Genomic DNA, 20,342 nt, shown 5'->3' with positions numbered 1-20,342 from the left:
AAGGATATGAACAGACACTTCTCAAAAGAAGACATTTACACAGCCAATGAACGTATGAAAAAAAAGCTCAACATCACTGATCATCAGAGAAAAACAAATCAAAACCACCATGAGTTACCATCTCATGCCAGTCAGAATGGTGATTATTAGAAAGCCAGGAAACAATAGATACTGGTGAGGCTGTGGAGAAATAGGAATGCTTTTACACTGTTGGTGGGAATGTAGATTAGTTCAACCATTGTGGAAGGCAGTGTGGCAATTCCTCAAGTATCTAGAACCAGAAATACCATTTGACCCAGCAATCGCATTACTGGGTATATACCCAAAGGAATAGAAATCATTCTACTATAAAGATACATTCATGGCTGGGCAGGGTGGCTCACACCTGTAATCCCAGCACTTTGGGAGGCTGAGGTGGGCGGATCACCAGAGGTCAGGAGTTCGAGACCAACCTGACCAATACGATGCAACCCCGTCTCTACTAAAAATACAAAAATTACCCAGGTGTGGTGGCATGCTCCTGTAATCCCAGCTACTTGGGAGGCTGAGACAGGAGAATCGCTTGAACCTGGGAGACGGAGGTTGCAGTGAGTCGAAATCACGCCATTGCATTCCAGCCTGGACAACAAGAGCGAAACTGCGTCTCAGAAAAAAAAAAGATACATGCACACGTATGTTTATTGCAGCACTATTTACAATAGCAAAGACGTGGAACCAAAGATGGATGGTCATTGAACCAACCATCACTGATAGCCTGGATAAAGAAAATGTGGTACATATATGCCACGGAATACTATGCTGCCATAAAGAAGAATGAGATCATGTCCATTGCAGGGACATGGATGAAGCTGGAAGCCATCCATCATCCTTAGTAAAGTAACCCAGTAACAGAAAAGCAAACACCATGTGTTCTCACTCATAAGTGGAGGTGAACAATGAGAACATATGGATACAGAAAGGGGAACAACACACACCAGGACCTGTTGAGGTTTGGGGGACAAGGGGAGGGAACTTACAGGATAGGTCAATAGATGCAGCAAACCACCATGGCACATATATACCTATGTAACAAACCTGCACATACTGCACATGTATCTGTTTTTTTTTTTTTTTTTTTTTAAGAAAACAATCTGGTTTCGTATGTACTGGCAATTTTTTTTTTTTTTTTTTGAGGGGTCTTTATATACTTCTAATTTTTAAATTCTTATTTATTTTTATTATTTTTTGCTCAGACCATTCTCTGTAACAAGTATATTTCAGTAATGCCTTTCAAAAAATGATAATGATAATACTTTCGAATTAAAAGTAAAATACTTGCAGCTGGGTACAGTGGCTTACATCTGTAATACCAGCGTTTTGGGAGGCTGAGGTGGGAGGATTGTTTGAGGTCAGGAGTTCAAGACTAGCCTGAGCAACATAGTAAAAATATAAATAAAACATTTAAAAATTTTTAAAAACTCAATTTTTGCATCAAACCTGAATACACAACTATATACGTGTTTTTCTGTGGCTTCAGATTTTTTATTATTTTTATATAATTTTAAAATAGTTTAATGTCTTTTTATAATAGTAAAGTATAGTAATTAACATTTATAATAATAATTTAATAGTTTGGAAAATGCCAAAATGTTGGTCAGGATTCTTTTTTTTTCTTTTTTTCGCTCTTGTTGCCCCGGCTGGAGTGCAGTGCCACGATCTCGGCTCACTGCAGCCTCTGCCTCCCGGGCTGAAGCAATTCTCCTGCCTTAGCCTCCTGAGTAGCTGGGATTACGGGCACACACCACCACGCCCATGTATTTTTTGTATTTTTAGTAGAGACGGGGTTTCATCATGTTGACCAGATTAGTCTTGAACTCCTGACCTCAGGTGTTCCTCCCACCTCAGCCTCCCAAAGTGCTGGGATTACAGGCATGAGCCACTGTGCCCAGCCAGGATTCTTTTTAGAAACCAACAAATATTTTTCAAGAATTTTGCAGTAAAGATTCTAAAAATTACAATGTTCATCTGTGTGGTAATCTTTGTATCTATATCTGTTATTCCATATCAGCCTCACAATACAATTTCCTGATCTTTCTTTATGTGTATGCATGCCTGTGTATATGTGTGTGTATATTTCATGTGTTATATGTGTTTTTGGTTTTTTGAGACAGTGTCTTGCTCTGTCGGGTAGGCTGGAGTGCAGTAATGCCGTCACAGCTCCCTGCAACCTTGAACTCCTGTGCTAAATAAAGTAGTCCTCTTGCCTCAGCCTCTTGAGTAGTAAGGACTACAGCTGCATGCCACCACACCTGGCTAAGTTTTAACATTTTTTATAGAGACGGGATCTCACTATGTTGCCCAGACTGGTCTGAACTCCTGCCCTCATGCAGTCCTCCCACCTGGGCTTACCACAGTACTGGGATTACAGATGTGAGCCATCATGCCTGGCCAATACATGTTTTTTGTTTGTTTGTTTTTGAGACCAGGTCTCGCTCTGTCACCCAGGCTGGAGTACAGTGGCATGATCTCAGCTCACTGCATCCTCCGCCTCCTGGGTTCAAGTGATTCTCTTGCCACAGCCTCCCCAGTAGCTGGGATTATAGGTGCGTGCCACCACGCCCGGCAAAGTTTTGCTTTTTTTTGTAGAGATGGGGTTTTACCACGTTGGCCAGGCTGGTCTTAAACTCCTGACCTCAGGTGATCTGCCCGCACTGGCCTCCCAAAGTTCTGGGATTACAGGCGTGAACTACTGTGCCTGCCCTGTTTTTTTGTTTGTTTGTTTGTTTGTTTTTTGAGACGGAGTCTCTCTTTGTCCCCCAGGCTGCAATGTGGAGTGCACTGGCATAATCTTGGCTCACTGTGTCCTCTGCCTCCCGGGCTCAAGCCATCCTCCTTCCTCAGCCTCCTGAGTAGCTGGGACTACAGGCATGTGCCACCACACCTGGCTAATTTTTGTATTTTTAGTAAAGATGGAGTTTCACCATGTTGGCCAGGCTAGCCTCCAACTCCTGACCTCAGGTGATCTGCCTGCTTCAGCATCCCAAAGTGTTGGGATTACAGATGTGAGCCATTGTGCCCAACTTCAATGCATGTTTTTGAAGAATTTCCCTTGCAGAGATGATAACATTGCCCGGATCGTGCTTTTTTCTCTTCTTCGTGTTTATTTTTTTAATTGACCAAAAAAATATATTTATGGGATACAACATGATGCTTTGCAATGTGTATACATTGTGGAATGGTAAAGTGAAACTAGATAATGTGCATTACTTCACATCCTTATTTGTGGTGAGAATAAAATCTACTCTCAGCAATTTTTAGGTGTTTAATACATTGTTATTAACTATAGTTATCATGTGGTACATGATCATGCTTTAATTAGGAAAAAAAGAAGGAAGAAAAACCACATGATAATGAAAGGTAAGATTTCATTAAATCCACAAAAGCATCATATGGTATGATTCTATTTATATGAAATGTTCAAAATAGGCAAGTAAATAGAGATACAAAGTAGATTAGAGGTTTCTTGGGGTGAGGGGGAGGTAGGAATGGTGAGTGATTATTAATGGTCTTGGGTTTCTTTTTGGGATGATGAAAATATTCTAGAATTAACCAGTGATAAAGCCTTATGAATATATTGAAAACCACTGAATTGTATACTTTAAAAGGGTGAATTTTATGGTATGTGAATTATATCTTAATAAAAAATAATTAAATTGTACCAAAATTGATGTGTAAAGTCTCAGCACTTTATAGTATAATGCTTTTTTGTGTTGCTGTTCTGTTTATTGCTCAGGTAGCTTATTGGTGTTCTATAGTTTTATTATGTGTAAGTATGTCTAATATGTCAAATATTTGCTGAATATATTTCATATATACTTATAATAAAACTATAGAACACAAGTGTTTGATGATCTGCTGTGTGTATGTGTGTTTAATGATAGACACTATAGAACACAAATATTTGATGATCTGCTGTGTGTATGTGTGTTTAATGATAGACACTGGTTGGGCACAGTGCCTCATGCCTGTAATCCCAGTGCTTTGGGAGGCTGAGGTAGGAGCATCATGTGAACCCAGAAGTTCAAGACCATCCTGGGTAACATAGTGAGATCCTCTCTCTATTAAATAACTTAAAAATTAGCCAGGCTTGGTGGCACATGCCTGTAGTCCTAACTACTCGAGAGACTGAGGTGGAAGAATCAGTTGAGCCTAGGAGTTTGAGGTTACAGTGAGCTGTGATGGTGCCACTGCACTGCAGCCTGGGTGACACAGTGAGGCCATATATATATATATATATATATAGTCTCTAGATATAGACAGTAAATAGAATTGTGTCTGTTATTAAAATATTATAGAACATACTGGGAAATTCTTAGAAACCTGAATTTGTTTTTCTTATTTCAGTGCTAGAATTTGTGTGTGCTGGGCTAGTGAATAGAGAAACATGGTTTAATATCTTGAAGTGGTGTACCCTACTACTGCATTTTGTTTTCCTTGGTGTGACATTCTTTAAACTTACTGAATTTTATTTAGTTTTAAAATGTTCTTTGTTTTAGTATTTCAATATTTTAAAAGTTTTATAACTGGGGGAGGAAATGTAGTAGTATTTTGAAAGTCCAAAATGAGCCACTAAATTTGGAGAGAAACTTATTCACGGAGGGAATGAGGATGTGATGAAACAGTGAGCCCTTGTTTATTATTGCTTAGCCACCTGGAGTGGAATTTTGCCAGTCCTGCAATTCAAGTAAAGCAGCCGAGGTTTCCATGGTTTGAGTTTAAATTGAGCAAAGATTAGTGCCTTGTTTGAAACTTGGTTGAAAAAAGAAATGCTAACAGTGACTGAAGAATGTTAACATAAAACTTAGAGATTATAATCAGTTTTGCAGAGAAAATATGAAATAGTTATTAAACAGTCACAAGGTATACTGTCATGTATATGTACTGTCCCATTTGATCCTCATGTTAATTCTGTGAGGCAGAACTGGAATTATCCCCCATTACCTAAGGAGGAAATGGCTTACGGTGGCCTAGCTAATAAGGGGTAGGTAGATTTTTGAACCTAAGCTATTTAACTTCACCACCAATGTTTCTTTAACTGTACTATTGAAGGATTAATTACTCCCTTTAGGAATTAAGTTTTTTTCGAGTGTCTAATATTTGGATACATAGGGGAAATCTTGGTCGAAGGCAGGAAGGGGTAAAGTTGTTTAAAAGCCATTTTGATTACCTCAAAGTAGCTCAGCTTTCATCCAGTTTTCTTCTGTTCTGTCTCAAGTTGTTTTAAGGTGATTCTCTTGTCTTAGTGTGTGGTGTTCCTTAGTATTCGTTTTGGTCAGTTTTTTCGTTTTTTTTTTTTTTTTTTCCCCAGGTTGTTTTAGGGGCTTTCTGCCTTTGCCTGGGAGAATTATTCTGAGGAGGTTGGTACCAAGAGTTAAATTATATTGAAACTTCCCAAAAAGTAATTTTTTATGGTTGGTTTTTGTATTTACTTTGTTCTTTTACATCGATAGAATTAATTTGCAGCTTTCCTGAGACCTCAAATGATTAACCTGTCTGTTATTCCTTTACCAAGTATTTTATCCTTCCAAATGTTAACTTTTGTTTTTAGACGAAGTCTCACTCTTGTTCCCCAGGCTGGAGTGCGATGGCGTGATCTTGGCTCGCTGCAACCTCTGCCTCCTGAGTTCAAGCGATTTTCCTGCCTTAGCCTCCTGAGTAGCTGGGATTATGGGCACATGCCACCACGTCCGGCTTATTTTTGTATTTTTAGTAGAGACGGGGTTTCACCATGTTGGCCAGGCTGGTCTCAAACTCCTGACCTCAGGTGATCCGCCCGCCTCAGCCTCCCAAAGTGCTGGGATTATAGGCATGAGCCACCACGCCTGGCCCCAAATGTTAAATTTTTGAATTCCTTCTTGGCTGGGCATCGTAGGTTATGCCCATAATCTCAGCACTTTGGGAAGCTGAGGCAGGAGGATCACCTGAGCCCAGGAGTTCTAGAGCAGCCTGGACAACAAAGTAAGACCTTGTCTATAAAAACAAACAAACAAACAAAAAAATCCTTTTTTAGTAAAGGAATGTTCTTTAAACATCTAGAAAGAAACTTGTGGGTTTTTTGTTTTTTTGTTTTTTTTTTTTTTTAGGCAGAGAGACACTATTGCTGAATTATCTGACAGTGAATAATTGAAGAAAGTGGTATATTACTACCTTCTAGTTAGTAACAATAAAGTATGTAAAAAACTAGTTTTCCTTCAGCATATTTTTAAGGCAGTCTAATTCTTCCATGAGATTTAATGGCTGATTAGGCTTGCTAGTCCAAATCTTATCAGTTATTTTCTCTGATTCTCATATTAAAGCTTGGTTTGGGCTATATGATTAAAATCATTAATACATTGGCAGTATGCCAAGTTCCAGTTGGGGAATCTGGTGCTTTCCAACAGAAGCCTTTTTGTTTTTGTTTTTTTGGAAACATACACAAAAGAAAAACAGAGAAACATTTCAGTTCAGTATGTCTATCCTCTAGAGCCTAGCTGCCTCTGCATTGTGTTTCTCTAGTCTAACATTTATGCTTTTCCCCTTGGTGTACTTTCTCATTGTTCATATGTCACTTATAATTCTTGTATAAAGTGTTGTTTCAAGTTTCTTCTGTTAATTAAATGACTATCCTGTCAGCGCTGAAAGCCCTTCAAATGTGTGCCTAACAATGTCATTTAATCGGAAGTGGTACTGTTCTTTAAACACTCAAACCTGTGCTTTCGTGTGGTTCTTTTTTATTGCCCTTTAGCTTGTGTTATGTTTTCGTTCATTGTTGTTTGAAAGTTACATAGTTACATAGTGTGCATTTTCTTTGTTTTGTTTTGTTTTTTTGTTTTCTGAGATAAGGTCTTGCTCTGTTGCCCAGGCTGGAATGCAGCGACATGATTGTGGCTCACTGCAACCTTGCCCTGCTGGTCTCGAGAGATCCTCCCACCTTAGCCTCCCAAGTAGCTTGGGGAGTAGCTGGAATTACAGGTGTGCACCACCATGCCTGGCTAATTTTTAACTTTTTTTTTTTTGTAGAGATCTCACTATGTTGTCCAGGCTGGTCTTGAACTCCTGGGCTCAAGTGATCCTCTTGCCTTGTCCTCCCGGAGTGCTGGGATTATGGGTGTGAGCCACTGCACCTGACTGAAAGTTACATAGTTTTAATTTGGTACAATGACCAAGTTGGACTCTACATTTTCATTACATTTGTGAAACTATAGAGGACTATAAACTTTTGAGGAAATAAAGGGGTTTCATGCTAAGAAACGTGAATGACTTTATACTGATGAACACTTTGGCTAACAATATGAGTCACGTGCTGTAAAGATATATTGTTTTTTAAAATAGCAGTTTTATTGAGATATAAATCACATACCGTACAATTAGTCTATTTAACATGTACCAGTTAGTGGTTTTTTTTGTTCATTCACTATAATCATTACCACAATTGATTTTAGAATATTTTCATCTCACTGCTGCCCCTAAAATCTCATACCCACTTAGCAATCACCCCCTCTCCCCTATAGCTCTATGCAAGTGCAAATCTACTTTCTATCTATATGTATTTGCCTATTCTGGACATACAATATTAGTAGAATCATACAATAGGCAGCCTTTTGTATCTGGCTTCTTTCACTTAGCGTAATGTTTTCAAGGTTCATCCACGTTGTATCCTGTGACAATACTTCATTCCTTTTTATGGCTGAATAACATTCCGTTATGGATATACCATGCTTTGTTTACATATTCAGTTCATCAGTTGTTACACATGTGGGTTGTTCACTTTAGTGCAACCATGTTGGCCTTTTCTCTGTACCTCAGGTTACCAAGACCCTTCCTGCCTCAGAACCTTCAGACATGCTGCCTCCTGTGTTGTAAGGCCAACTCCGCCCATCAAATGCAGAGAATTTTTGTTCATCCTTTAGCTCTGAACTTGATTGTCACTTCCTCAGGGAGGTTTCTCCTGGTAGCACCCACCCTTCCCAGAGCTAACCAGCTCTCCTGTAATGTGTTTCCCACAGCAGCCTGTGCTTTTCCTCTATAGCACTTACTAGTGGTTGGGTTGTTGTGTGTGCTGTATTGTTTGGTATCTGATTCCCTCTCCAGAGTATAAGTTCTGTGACAGCAAGAACTGGTTCACTGTTATCCAACTCTTAGCAGAGTAACTGATACCTCGTAAACACACACAATGATTTGAATGAATGAATGAGCAAATTAATACTGCAAACCAGGCAGAGGGGATACAAAGCTAAATAAGATATGGCCTTTGATTTCAAAGAATTCATGATTTCATGTGAGTTGTAATAAAATATAGAACTGGGACTCAGGAAAGAGTTTGAGGTTAGAAATGTATATGTAGTTATATGAGAAGAGCCTACCATTTTACTTTCTCCATTATCTTGGCTCTTGGACTTTTGCTCTGGTTTAAATGGTCTTATGAAAGTATAAAAACATTGAGATACAATTCACATAACATAAAACTTACCATTTTAAAGTGTACAGTAAAATGGTTGTGAGTGTATTTATTATGTTGTGTGGCCATCATCCCTATCCAAATTCTGGATTTCTGTTAATTTCCCAGTACATTCTATAATATTTTAATAACAGGCATAATTCTGTTTACTGATATATAGAGAGACCATATATATATTTATGGCCTTACTGTGTGTATATATGGCCTCACTGTGCAAACACACTGGTCAATTTATCCAGCATCCAATGCTTTGGAGCTGCTACCTGCTTCATATGCTTCTTGGGACCACGAGCCATGGCTGCATTAGGCAAGGAAAGAGAACCTCCATCTTCTCTCTCTTTTTTTTTTTTTTTTGAGACAGTCTTTCTGTGTTGCCCAGGCTGGAGTGCAGTGGTATGATCTCAGCTCACTGCAACCTCCACTTCCTGGGTTCAAGTGATTCTCGTGCCTCAGCCTCCCGAGTAGCTGAGATTACAGGTGCGAGCTACCACGCCTGAGTAATTTGTATTTTTAGTAGAGACGGGGTTTCACCATGTTGGCCAGGCTGGTCTCAAACTCCTGGCCTCAAGTCATCTGCCTGCCTTGGCCTCCCAAAGCGCTGAGATTACAGGCATGAACCACTGTGCCCTGCTGAATTAGATGCTAGAGTTCCCTGTATTCCCCTTTATTGGAGCATTTGCACATAACTGTTAGTCTGTCTTCCTCCCTGCACTAGAAGCTCCTTAGAGAGTACATATGTCTTATTTTATGTGGGACTCCTCCCATACCAGATGCTGACTGACCTATAGTAGACAGGTAACACATATTTGCATATCCATAGATACACAGTAAAAGACAGGATCTAGAATAAGAGTTTTGAGCTGCAGTTCAGCTCAAAGACATATTGATGCAGACATTGCTACACCTTATACAAACAGCAATGATGATCTCTTCTTTCCCCTTTGTACACAAATGGTTGATCTGTATACACTTGGTGATCTGTATACACTGGTGATCTGTGTACACTTGGTGATCTGTATACATTGATCAGCACTTGTTTTTTTTCCCCCATTTTGTCTTTGTATTTATTTTATAATATGATATATGCAAAAGAATATTTGTAGGATATATGAAAATTATAAAGCATAATAAAGTGAACATCTGTGAACCTACCACTCATTTTGGGAAACACATCACTAATGTTGTTGCCTCAACCTCTTTGCTCTTCTCTTTTTCCATTTCCCTGCCTCCTCCCAAGAGGAAGCCACCATCCTGAATTTTATGTGCATTTTCCTCTCACATTAGAAAAAAGTTTTGTCGTATATGTATATCTTTTTTTTTTTTTTTTTTTTTTTTGAGACGGAGTCTCGCGCTGTGTCACCCAGGCTGGAGTGCAGTGGCGCGATCTCGGCTCACTGCAAGCTCCGTCTCCCAGGTTCACGCCATTCTCCTGCCTCAGCCTCCAAGTAGCTGGGACTACAGGCGCCCGCCACCACGCCCGGCTAGTTTTTTGTATTTTTAGTAGAGACGGGGTTTCACCATGTTAGCCAGGATAGTCTCGATCTCCTGACCTCGTGATCCACCCGCCTCGGCCTCCCAAAGTGCTGGGATTACAGGCTTGAGCCACCGCGCCCGGCCGTATATGTATATCTTAATGTATGATTAATTTTTACTCTGGAGACATAAAAATAGGATCATGTTCTATATAGTATTTTGTGACTTGCGTTTTTCACTGGACATTGTATAATTCTTCGTGTTGTGTACCTTCATGTCATATCTTGGTGATTATTTCACATTAACACATAAAGAACTCTTTTTTTGTTGTTACAGCTGTGTATATGGTCAGTATATCATATAATTTAATAATAAATACTTTGCAGCATTTTTCTTCCTTTTTTTTCTTTATTTTTACCTATCTCCTACAGGAAGGAAGCGTTTTTCTTCTTTAGCAAGATTCTTTCACATATATTTCTTTATTCTTGTTCTTAGAACCTTGAAAACCATTTGGTATAATTTATGATATATGAAATTCTGGAAACCCAAGATTGAATTTCCTTATTTTGTTTGACATTATACCTTGTGTGAAAACACTTGAATACTAATGCTTTATGCACTATTTTCTATGAAAACTATGGATTTTGTATTTTAAAAAACTGGTAAAAATATATAATGTAAATTTATCCTCTTAACAGTTTTAAGGGTATAGTACAGTATTTTTAATTGTATGCACATTGTTGTACAACAGATCTTTACAACAGAAAGTACAACAACAACTTTACAAAAAAAAAGTACAACAACAACTTTTTTTATCTTGCATAACTGAAACTCTATACCTTTTGAACAACACATTTTTTTCCTTTCCCCCCTGTTCCTGGCAATCACCATTCTACTACCTTTTTAAAGTGTGTTTGATTACTTTATTATAAGTAGAATCATGCTGTATTTGTCTTTTTTTGATTGGCTTATTTCACTTAACATGGTGTCCTCAGGGTTCTTCCCTATTGTAATGTATGACAGGATTTCCTTCTTTTTTTAAGGCTGAATAATACTCCATTGTATATATATAACACATTTTCTTTTTCTTTTCTTTTTTTTTTTTTTTTGAGGCAGAGTCTTGCCCTGTTGTCCAGGCTGGAGTGTAGTGGTGCAGTCTTGGCTCACTGTAGCCTCTGCCTCTGGGGTTCAAGTGACTCAGCCTCTCGAGTAGCTGGGATTACAGGTGCCTGCCACCATGCCCGGCTAATTTTTGTATTTTTTGTAGAGACGAGGTTTCACCATGTTGGCCAGGCTGGTCTCAAACTCCTGACTTCAAGTGATCCACCTGTCTTGGCCTCCCGAAGTGTTGAGATTACAGGCGTGAGCCACTGGGCCTGGCCCTCATTTTCTTTAAAAAAATTTTTTTTTTTTTTTTTACTTTTTAAAACTTTTAATAGTTTTGGGGGAACAGGTGGTTTTGTTGTTATATAGATAAGCTATTTAGTGGTAACTTCTGAGATTTTGGTGCACCTGTCTCCCAAGAAGTGTACACTGCACCCAGTGTATATCACATTTTCTTTATCCATTCATCCTTGGATGGATATTTAGTTTGCTTCCACATCTTGGCTATTGTGAATTATGCTGTTGTGGGTATAGGTGTGCAAATGTCTCATTAAGGTCCTGTTTTCAGTTCTTTTGGATATATACCCAGAAGTGGGGTTGCTAGATCATATGGTCATTCTATTTTTAACTTTTTGAGGAACTTCCACACTGTTTTCCATAGCAGCTGCACCATGTTACAATCCCACCAACAGTGTGCAAGTGTTCAGATTTCTCCACATCCTAATAACACTTGTTATTTTCTGTTTTTTTGATAGTGACCATTCTAACAGGTGTGAGGTGATACCACATTGTGTTTTGATTTGCATTTCCCCGATCATAAGTGATGTTGAGCATCTTCGCATATGCTTGTTGGTCGTTTGTATATCTTTGGAGACGTGTTGAATAATTTCTTTGTCCATTTTAAAATTCGCTTATTTGTTTTTCTGTTATTGAATTGTAGGAGTTCTTTATGTATTTTGTTCTAAAATCCTTGAACTGTTTTCCTACAGGCTATTTCTTAAAATTATGAAGCCCTTTGTGATTTGGTCTTATGTTTGCTTTTCCAGCTGTATATCTAGCCACTTCCCCTCAGGAACCCTATGATTCACCACATAATCCACATAGAATCACTTCTTGTTCTCAGAGCAAGGCTATCAGCTTTTGTGCACATGTCATTTCCCCTGTGTGACATATCTTCCACTTAGTGTTTTGTGGGGTGTGGATAGATAAGAGTTGGTGGTAGTGGCCTTGGAAATGTTCTGCGTAGATGGCGTTCATCCCATAGATGACCTCCACCTACTGAGTTCTACAAGCAATTTGGGATGGTGGGAAGAGCTGGCATTTGAGACAGAGTTGCGCTTTGTCACCCAGGCTAGAGTGTGGATTTGTACAGTGGCATGATGACAGCTCACTACAGCCGTGAATTTCTGGGCTCAAACGATACTCCCACCTCAGCCTCCTGACAAGCTAGGACTATAGGCACAAACCACCATACCCTACTAATTAAAAAATGTTTTTCTTTAGAGACAGAAGTCTCACTATGTTGCCCAGGCTGGATTTTTTTTTCTTCCTCAGACAGAGTCTCACTCTGTCGCCCAGGCTGGAGTGCAGCAGCACAGTCTTGCCTTTATTGCAGCCTCTGCCTCCCAGGCTCAAGTGATCCTCCTGCCTCAGTCTCCTGAGTAGCTGGGGCTACAGGCACATGCCAACATGCTCAGCTAATTAAAAAAAAAAAAACTTTTTTGTAGAAATAAGATGTCACTATATTGCCCATATTGGTCTCGAGCTCCCGATCTCAAGCAGTCTTCCCACCTCAGCCTCACAAAGCATTGGAATTATAGCCGTGAGCCACCACACCCTGCTGAGCTTGAGTTTAAACTTTGGTTTTGATATTTACTAGCCATGTGAAGTTTGTAAATGTACAGTTGACCCTTGAACTCACACAGTTGAAAATCCAAGTATAACTTTTTTTTGAGACAGAGTCTCTCACTTTGTCACCTAGGCTGGAGTGTAGTGGTGCGATCTCCCCCCACCCTCAGCCTCCTGGCTGATTTTTTGAATTTTTGATAGAGACGGGCTTTCACCATGTTGCTCAGGCTGATCTCAAACTCCTGAACTCAAGCGATCCACCCGCCTTGGCCTCCCAAAGTGCTGGAATTACAGGCATGAGCCACTGTGCCTGGCCTCGAAGGATAGCTTTTGACTCCCCTAGAACTTATCTTCTTATAGCCTACTGTTGACTGGAAGGCTTACCAATAACATAAACAGTTGATTAGTACATATTTTAATGTAAAATGTATTATGTACAGTTATTCTTATGATAAAGTAGGCTAAAGAAAAAATGTTATTAAGAAGTTCATAAGGAAGAGCAAATATATCTACTATTCATTCAATGGAAGTAGATCATCATAAAGGTCTTTATCCTCGTTGTCTTCTTATTGAGTAGGCTGAGGAAGAGGCAGAAGTTGTTGGTCTTGCTGTCTCAGTGGTGGCAAAGGCAGAAGAAAATCCAATCCACATTAAGTGGACCCTCGAAGTTCAAACCTATGTTGTTCAAGGATGCTCAGTGTTTTGGAACCTTTATTTTCTGATCTGTAAAATAGGGGCAGTAATTAACCTTATAGGACTAATACAAAATTTAAGTGAGAAATCACATATAAAATGCCTAGCATATAGTAAGTCTTCAAGGTGATAGTGATAAGCCAAAAAAGAAAAGCAGCCGCAATTGCTGCTTCTGCTGCTGCTGCTGCTTTCCCTCGATGGGATCAATTGTTTTTGATGAGGCCATGGGAAATGGTGTTAGACTGAGGCAAAGTGCTAAAGGCAGAACACAAAGGAGCTCTTTCTACTCCTGGAGGACTAGTTTGCCAACTACAAAATAAAATTAGAGATCAGGTGAAACTTCTGCCTGCAGACAGTTGGTGACTTCTTTCATAGAGTAAACAAAATGCTTTGTTCATATCTTTCTAAAAAGAAATGCTTTGGTGATATTATTCTGCTGCCCATGCCTGCCTCCTCTAGTATATCTTCTATGCTATTCCAGAATATGACTTTATTTTATTTTATTTTATTTTATTTATTTATTTTTTTTGAGACGGAGTCTCGCGCTGTGTCACCCAGGCTGGAGTGCAGTGGCGCGATCTCAGCTCACTGCAAGCTCCGCCTCCCAGGTTCAGGCCATTCTCCTGCCTCAGCCTCCGAGTAGCTGGGACTACAGGCGCCCGCCACCACGCCCGGCTAGTTTTTTGTATTTTTAGTAGAGACGGGGTTTCACCATGTTAGCCAGGATGGTCTCGATCTCCTGACCTCGTGATCCGCCCGCCTCGGCCTCCCAAAGTGCTGGGATTACAGGCTTGAGCCACCGCGCCCGGCCTTTTTTTTATTTTCAAAAAAAAAATTTTTTTTTTTTTTTTTGAGAAAGTGTCTTGCCCTGTCTCCAAGGCTGGAGTGCAGTGGCATGATCATGGCTCACTGCAGTCTTGACCTCCTGGGTACAAGCAATCCTCCTGCCTCAGCTTCCTGAGTAGCTGGGACCACAGGCATGCACTGTTGTGCTCAGCTAATTTTTTAAATTATTATTTGTAGATACGGGGTCTCTCTATGTTGCCCAGGCTGGTCTCAAACTCCTGGGCTCAAGCAGTCTTTATGCTTTGGCCTCCCAAAGTGCTGAGATTACATAGGCATGAGCCACTGTGCCTGGCCTATTTTTTATTTTTATTTTTTTAACATTGTTTATATTAATTTAAAAAATAAATAGAGATGAGGTCTTGCTATATTGCCCAGGCTGGTCTCAAACTTCTAGCCTTAAGCAATTCTCTTGCATCAGCCTCCGCTAGTGCTGGGACTACAGGAGTGAGGCACTGCACTGGTACAGAATGTGGCTTTTAAAATGAAGAGTGTATCTGTTACTACCTTCAATTCTTTCAGTCCAGATAAAGGCCTAACTCCTTAACATGAATGATAAATCTCTTAATGATCTGGTGCTCACCTACCTCACTGGCTCATCTTTCACTGTGTCCCATGTAGTGGAAATTTACCTTTTGTGTGTGTGTGTGTGTGTGTGTGTGTGTGTGTGTGTGTCTGTCTGTCTGTCTGTCTGTCTGTTTAGCATCTGAACTTTTTTCTTACATTTGGGAAATTCTACAGAGTTGTGGTGGGGAACAGGACCTGTCTCACACCTCAACATCTGGAAAGTTCAGGTACTGATTTTTTCCCTGCTCCTTGGCAGCTAGAGCACAGGAATGTGACCCAGGCTCAGCCAATAGAACTTCGAATCTGCAGTGAGTGACACAGAAGATCATGGACGGGGCAGTGGTAGCAGTGGTAATAGTGAGAGTGCTCTCATGTTATACAGGTAGTGGTGTCTCCACCGGACTGTTCCCATGAGTGGTTCAGCTGCAGTTCTGGCTGCCTACCCTACCTTGATACCAGCCTAATTTCAGAGCCTAGATTTTTCTAGCCTTTGCATTAGATCTGTGAGGTTACCCATTGTTTTTCCAATAAATTCCACCCGAGGTGGTTTCTGTTACTTGCACTTATGAAGAGCCTTGATTATACCACCCTCCAGCACCAGGTGCCTCATTAAATACTCACAGTTCTTCCAAACTGACTATGCTTGCCTCCACTTTGGGGGCTTTCACACATTCTCTTCTACCTGGAATACTCTTTATCCCATTCTTGATCTGTTTGACTCTTGATGCTCCTTGAGAACTCAGCTCTGTTGTCCTGGCACTCTTTCTGTGAATTTTTCCCCAGATCTCAAGATTGTGTTAGCTCCTCAGTGCTCCCACAAAATCCTCTGCTTATCTCTATTGCAGTACTTGTCACACTCTGCTGTAATTGTCTTTACATTCCTTGGGAACAGGCCAGTATTATGTTGAGTATTTTTGTACTGTCTTTGGCAAATAATAATTAGGATCTAAATTTTATTTGTCAAATGAGTGAACAATTCTGTTGAATTATACACTGTTAAATTATACACAATTATATTAAAATTTATTTACATATCTGTTTTCCCTAATAAACTGTGAACATTTTAAGAGCACAGACCTAGTTCTTCATCTTTGTATCCTTAGTTTATAGCATAGTACTTGGCTCGTAGTAGATGCTGAGGGAACACTGGATATGTGAACAAATGAATGAATCGCAGGATTGCTGTTCTAGAATTTCAGTTAAATAATTTTCCCCAAAAGAAGGTATCTTCTTCCTCTTTTTTTTTTTTTGAGATGGAGTTTCGCTCTTGTTGCCCAGACTGGAGTGCAATGGCGCTATCTCAGCTCACTGCAACCTCCGCCTCCCAGGTTCAGGCCTGCGCCACCATGCCCGGCTAATTTTTGTATTTTCACTAGAGATGGGGTTTCTCCATGTTTGTCAGGTTGGTCTCAAACTCCTGACCTCAGGTGATCCACCTGCCTCGGCCTCCCAAAGTGCTGGGATTACGGGCATGAGCCACCGTGCCCAGCCTCTTCTTTGACTGTATATGTAAAGATAAGGTACCTGTACTTGGCTCATACTGAGTAATTGACATTCTCAGTTTCTTCTATGTGCTAGGATTGGTAGTTTATTTATTAATAGGAAGATAGTGTATACACATGAAACAGTAACTATTTGAGAGGTCAGTGCTAGGATTGGTAGTCTATTTATTAATAGGAAGATAGTGTATACACATGAAACAGTAACTATTTGAGAGGTCAGTATTTTATGTGCCAAGGGAGTGATATGGACAGATGTTGGTTCAGTGTCATGCTAAATGTAACATCTTAATTGAGCCACTGGAAGTGTAATACTTAAAGCAAATATGTAGGATATGGCTGTTGGTTAATTGGAGTGATTAAAATGGGAGCCAAAGGAGGCTTTGTCTTTCTATTTTACTTGCCTTATATACTGCTTATATCGGACTGATTTGTTGGAGTTTTTCCTTATTCCTTTTTAGGTCCAAGACAACTTTGACAAGATTGAATTCAATAGGATGTGTTGGACCCTATGTGTCAAAAAAAACCTCACAAAGAATCCCCTGCTCATTACAGAAGAAGATGCATTTAAAGTATGGGTTATTTTCAACTTTTTATCTGAGGACAAGTATCCACTAATTATTGTGTCAGAAGAGGTAAGGGGTGTGGCTTGGGGAGTTTTTACTTGGTCATTTTAGCATTTAATAGACCTGGCTTGGTATTTTTTCTGTTAATTCAGCATAGATATGGAAGGAGATCCTTGACTAGTGTTTTTGGATCAGAGGCAAAGCAGCTTGAATATAGAAAAGCCTTCCAAATGTAGTAATTTGGGGCATGTAATACCCCTGGAGGTTTGCAGGGAAAGTGGGTCTCTTCCTCTCTAAATGACTATGATGATAAGTGAATCTATCCTCATGTTCAAAGAGTATTCTGTACAAGTCACAACATAATTTTAATTCTACTTGCATATTGACAAAATGTAACTGACTGAGTGCTGGTACATGGGAAACACATAAGATCCAGAATGTTGTTTTCAGGGCTGTTTTGTGTGAGCAAATACTATTCTTGTTTCAAAGCCCAGGGTGATGACTTTCCATACCTTTCAAAGTAAAATAAACAGAATGCTTGTTTTGTTATTTTCCCTACGCTTCCAAAGGAAAAAACTAATAGGAGTAAGGCTTCTGTGTTATCTTACTGTCCTAAAAAGTGATGCATGTTAATACATGGTTATTATAGTAGAAAATTTAGAAAAGATTAATATGCACAATGAAAATCAGCTGTAGTCCCCACACTTAAAAAGAAGTCATCTATAATCCCTTAACCTTGGACAAATGATTTAACCTGCAAGTCTTCATTTTCTCATCTGTGAAATAAAGCTAATTACAGTGTTTACTCTAAGGGTTGTGAAGTTCTGCATTTAAAGGATTTAGCTTAATGCCTGGCACTTAATATGTACTCAGTAACTCTTATGACTACTCTTATTACATACATTTTTGCATACTAGTCTGCTTATTTTCTTTGGATAAACTTCCAGCAGTGGAATTTTGAGTCCTAAGAAATGCACACTTTCAGGGTATTAGATGAACAAGGCAAAGTTGCCCTTCAGAAAGGCCATACCAAGGCCTTAAAGGGTGGGAAAGATTTTGACCAATAGTGAAGGCAGAGGAGAATTCTGGATGGAAGCATCAGTGGGCAGTGTTTTATGAGTCAGGGAAGCAAAGGGCATGTTCTAAAAGGACTGAGGGAGGTAGCCAGCTTGACTGAGTTGCCAGTCAGGATGCTTACTTAGAAACAGCCACACTGGCTGATTCAAGCCAAAAGGGGAATTTTTTTTTTTTTTTTTTTTGAGACAGGGTTTCGCTCTTACTGCCCAGGCTGGAGTGCAATGGCGCAATCTTGGCTTACTGCAACCTCCACTTCCTGGGTTCAAATGATTCTCCACCCCTCCAAGTAGCTGTGATTACAGGTGCCTGCCACCACATCTGGCCTTTTTTTTTTTTTTTTTTTTTAAGAGACGGGGTCTTACTCTGTTGCCCTGGCTGGAGTGCAGTGGTGCAATCATGACTCACTCCTTTCTCAACCTCTTGGGCTCACGGGATCCTCCTGTCTCAGCCTACTGAATAGCCGGGACTATAGGCATACATCACCACATTCAGCTAATTAAAAAAAATTTTTTTTGTAGTGATGGGGTCTTGCCATGTTGCCCAGCCTGGTATCAAACTCCTGGCCTCAAGTGATCCCTTTACCTCAGCCTCCCAAAGTGCTGGGATTACAGGCATGAGCTACTGTGCAGGGCCTAAAAGGGAATTTTTAAAAGGGATACTGGATAGCTTACAGAATCATCATGATGGCTTAAACAACAGGTGTGGAGGCTATGCCATTTGGTCTGTTCTATTTACTGTACTGGCCACTTCAGTGAGGAACCACAAGGAAAATGCTGCTGCCACCAGAGGATGGGTGTTGCACTTATACCACAGAATACATCTGGTCCTGGACGCTGATTGCTGCCTGTGTTAGTCCATTTTCATGCTGCTGATAAAGACATACCCAAGACTGGGCAATTTATATAAGAAAGAGGTTTAATGAACACACAGTTCCACGTGGCTGGGGAGGGTTCACAATCATGGCAGAAGGTGAAAGCATATCCCACGTGGTGGCAGACGAGAGAAGAGAGCTTGTGCAGGGAAACTCTCCTTTATAAAACCATCAGATCTCATGAGACTTATTCGCTATTACGAGAACAGCACAGGAAAGACTTGCCCCCATGATTCAATTACCTCCCACCGGGTCCCTCTCACAACACCTGGGAATTCAAGGTGAGATTTGGGTAGGGACACAGCCAAACCATATCACTGCCCCAGAACTCAAATCTTCTTGCAACTGTTCTTCCTACGAGGGAGAGTTCTCCATAGTGCCCACTTCCCAATTACCATCAGGGTATGATGTATCTAATTGGCATGGCCTAGGTCAGGCACCTTGGACTAGCTGCAAAGGAGTCTTGGAAAGGATACATTTGCATTTTCAGCTTCTACATTGGCAGGTAGGGATTTCCCCAGACATAAGAAAAGGGTTAAATGCTGGGCAGTCAAAAAAGAATGATACATGTCCTTTCTCACTGGAACATGATGACTGTGAAGAAGACAGGTGGTAGACGAAGCTGGAGAGTTTTGACTTTATCCTGTAGGCAGTGTGAAAAGATGAGCCGCTGATGATTTTTGAGGAAGAGAGTGATAGGTGAATAGATGAAATATGGAGACATGGGCAGTGAGAAGAAGCTAAGTGGCATTGAGGACTAAAATACAGTGAGAGGCCGGGCGTGGTGGCTCAAGCCTGTAATCCCAGCACTTTGGGAGGCTGAGACGGGCGGATCACAAGGTCAGGGGATCAAGACCATCCTGGCTAACCCGGTGAAACCCCGTCTCTACTAAAAAAATACAAAAAAAAAACTAGCCGGGCGAGGTGGCGGGCGCCTGTAGTCCCAGCTACTCGGGAGGCTGAGGCAGGAGAATGGCGTAAACTCAGGAGGCGGAGCTTGCAGTGAGCTGAGATCCGCCCACTGCACTCCACCCTGGGCGACAGAGCGAGACTCCATCTCAAAAAAAAAAATATATATATATAGTGAGAATGGAAAAGAAGGCCAGACGGGAAGAACCTAGAGGTCACAGGACCAAGCATATAGTGCCTGGCTGTGGGGAAGTAGAGACAAGTTTCAGGCCTGGGCAACTGGGGAGTAAGGTAGTGTATTTGTTTAAAGCATGGTCTCGGCCGGGCGCGGTGGCTCAAGCCTGTAATCCCAGCACTTTGGGAGGCCGAGACGGGCGGATCACGAGGTCAGGAGATCGAGACCATCCTGGTGAACA

General features: G+C 40.5%; 1 protein-coding gene across 2 annotated transcripts in view; it reads left to right on the top strand.

The window, feature by feature from the left end:
* The window catches only part of SWAP70 (switching B cell complex subunit SWAP70), an 84,364-nt gene that overhangs the window by 29,376 nt on the left and 34,646 nt on the right, over window positions 1–20,342 (top strand). The window contains exon 3 of one of the 2 annotated variants that reach the window (XM_025357290.1): window positions 16,965–17,138. The exons of the other annotated variant lie outside the window; for it this stretch is intronic. Within the exon in view, the coding sequence (XP_025213075.1) occupies window positions 16,965–17,138 (174 nt within the window). The remainder of the gene's footprint in view (window positions 1–16,964; window positions 17,139–20,342) is intronic. 2 annotated transcript variants of the gene reach the window in all.

This window comes from Theropithecus gelada, chromosome 14 (assembly GCF_003255815.1).
Source record: "Theropithecus gelada isolate Dixy chromosome 14, Tgel_1.0, whole genome shotgun sequence".
NCBI lineage: Eukaryota > Metazoa > Chordata > Mammalia > Primates > Cercopithecidae > Theropithecus > Theropithecus gelada.
Note: the sequence above shows the minus strand (reverse complement) of the source record. Positions and strands in the feature narration are given on the sequence as shown.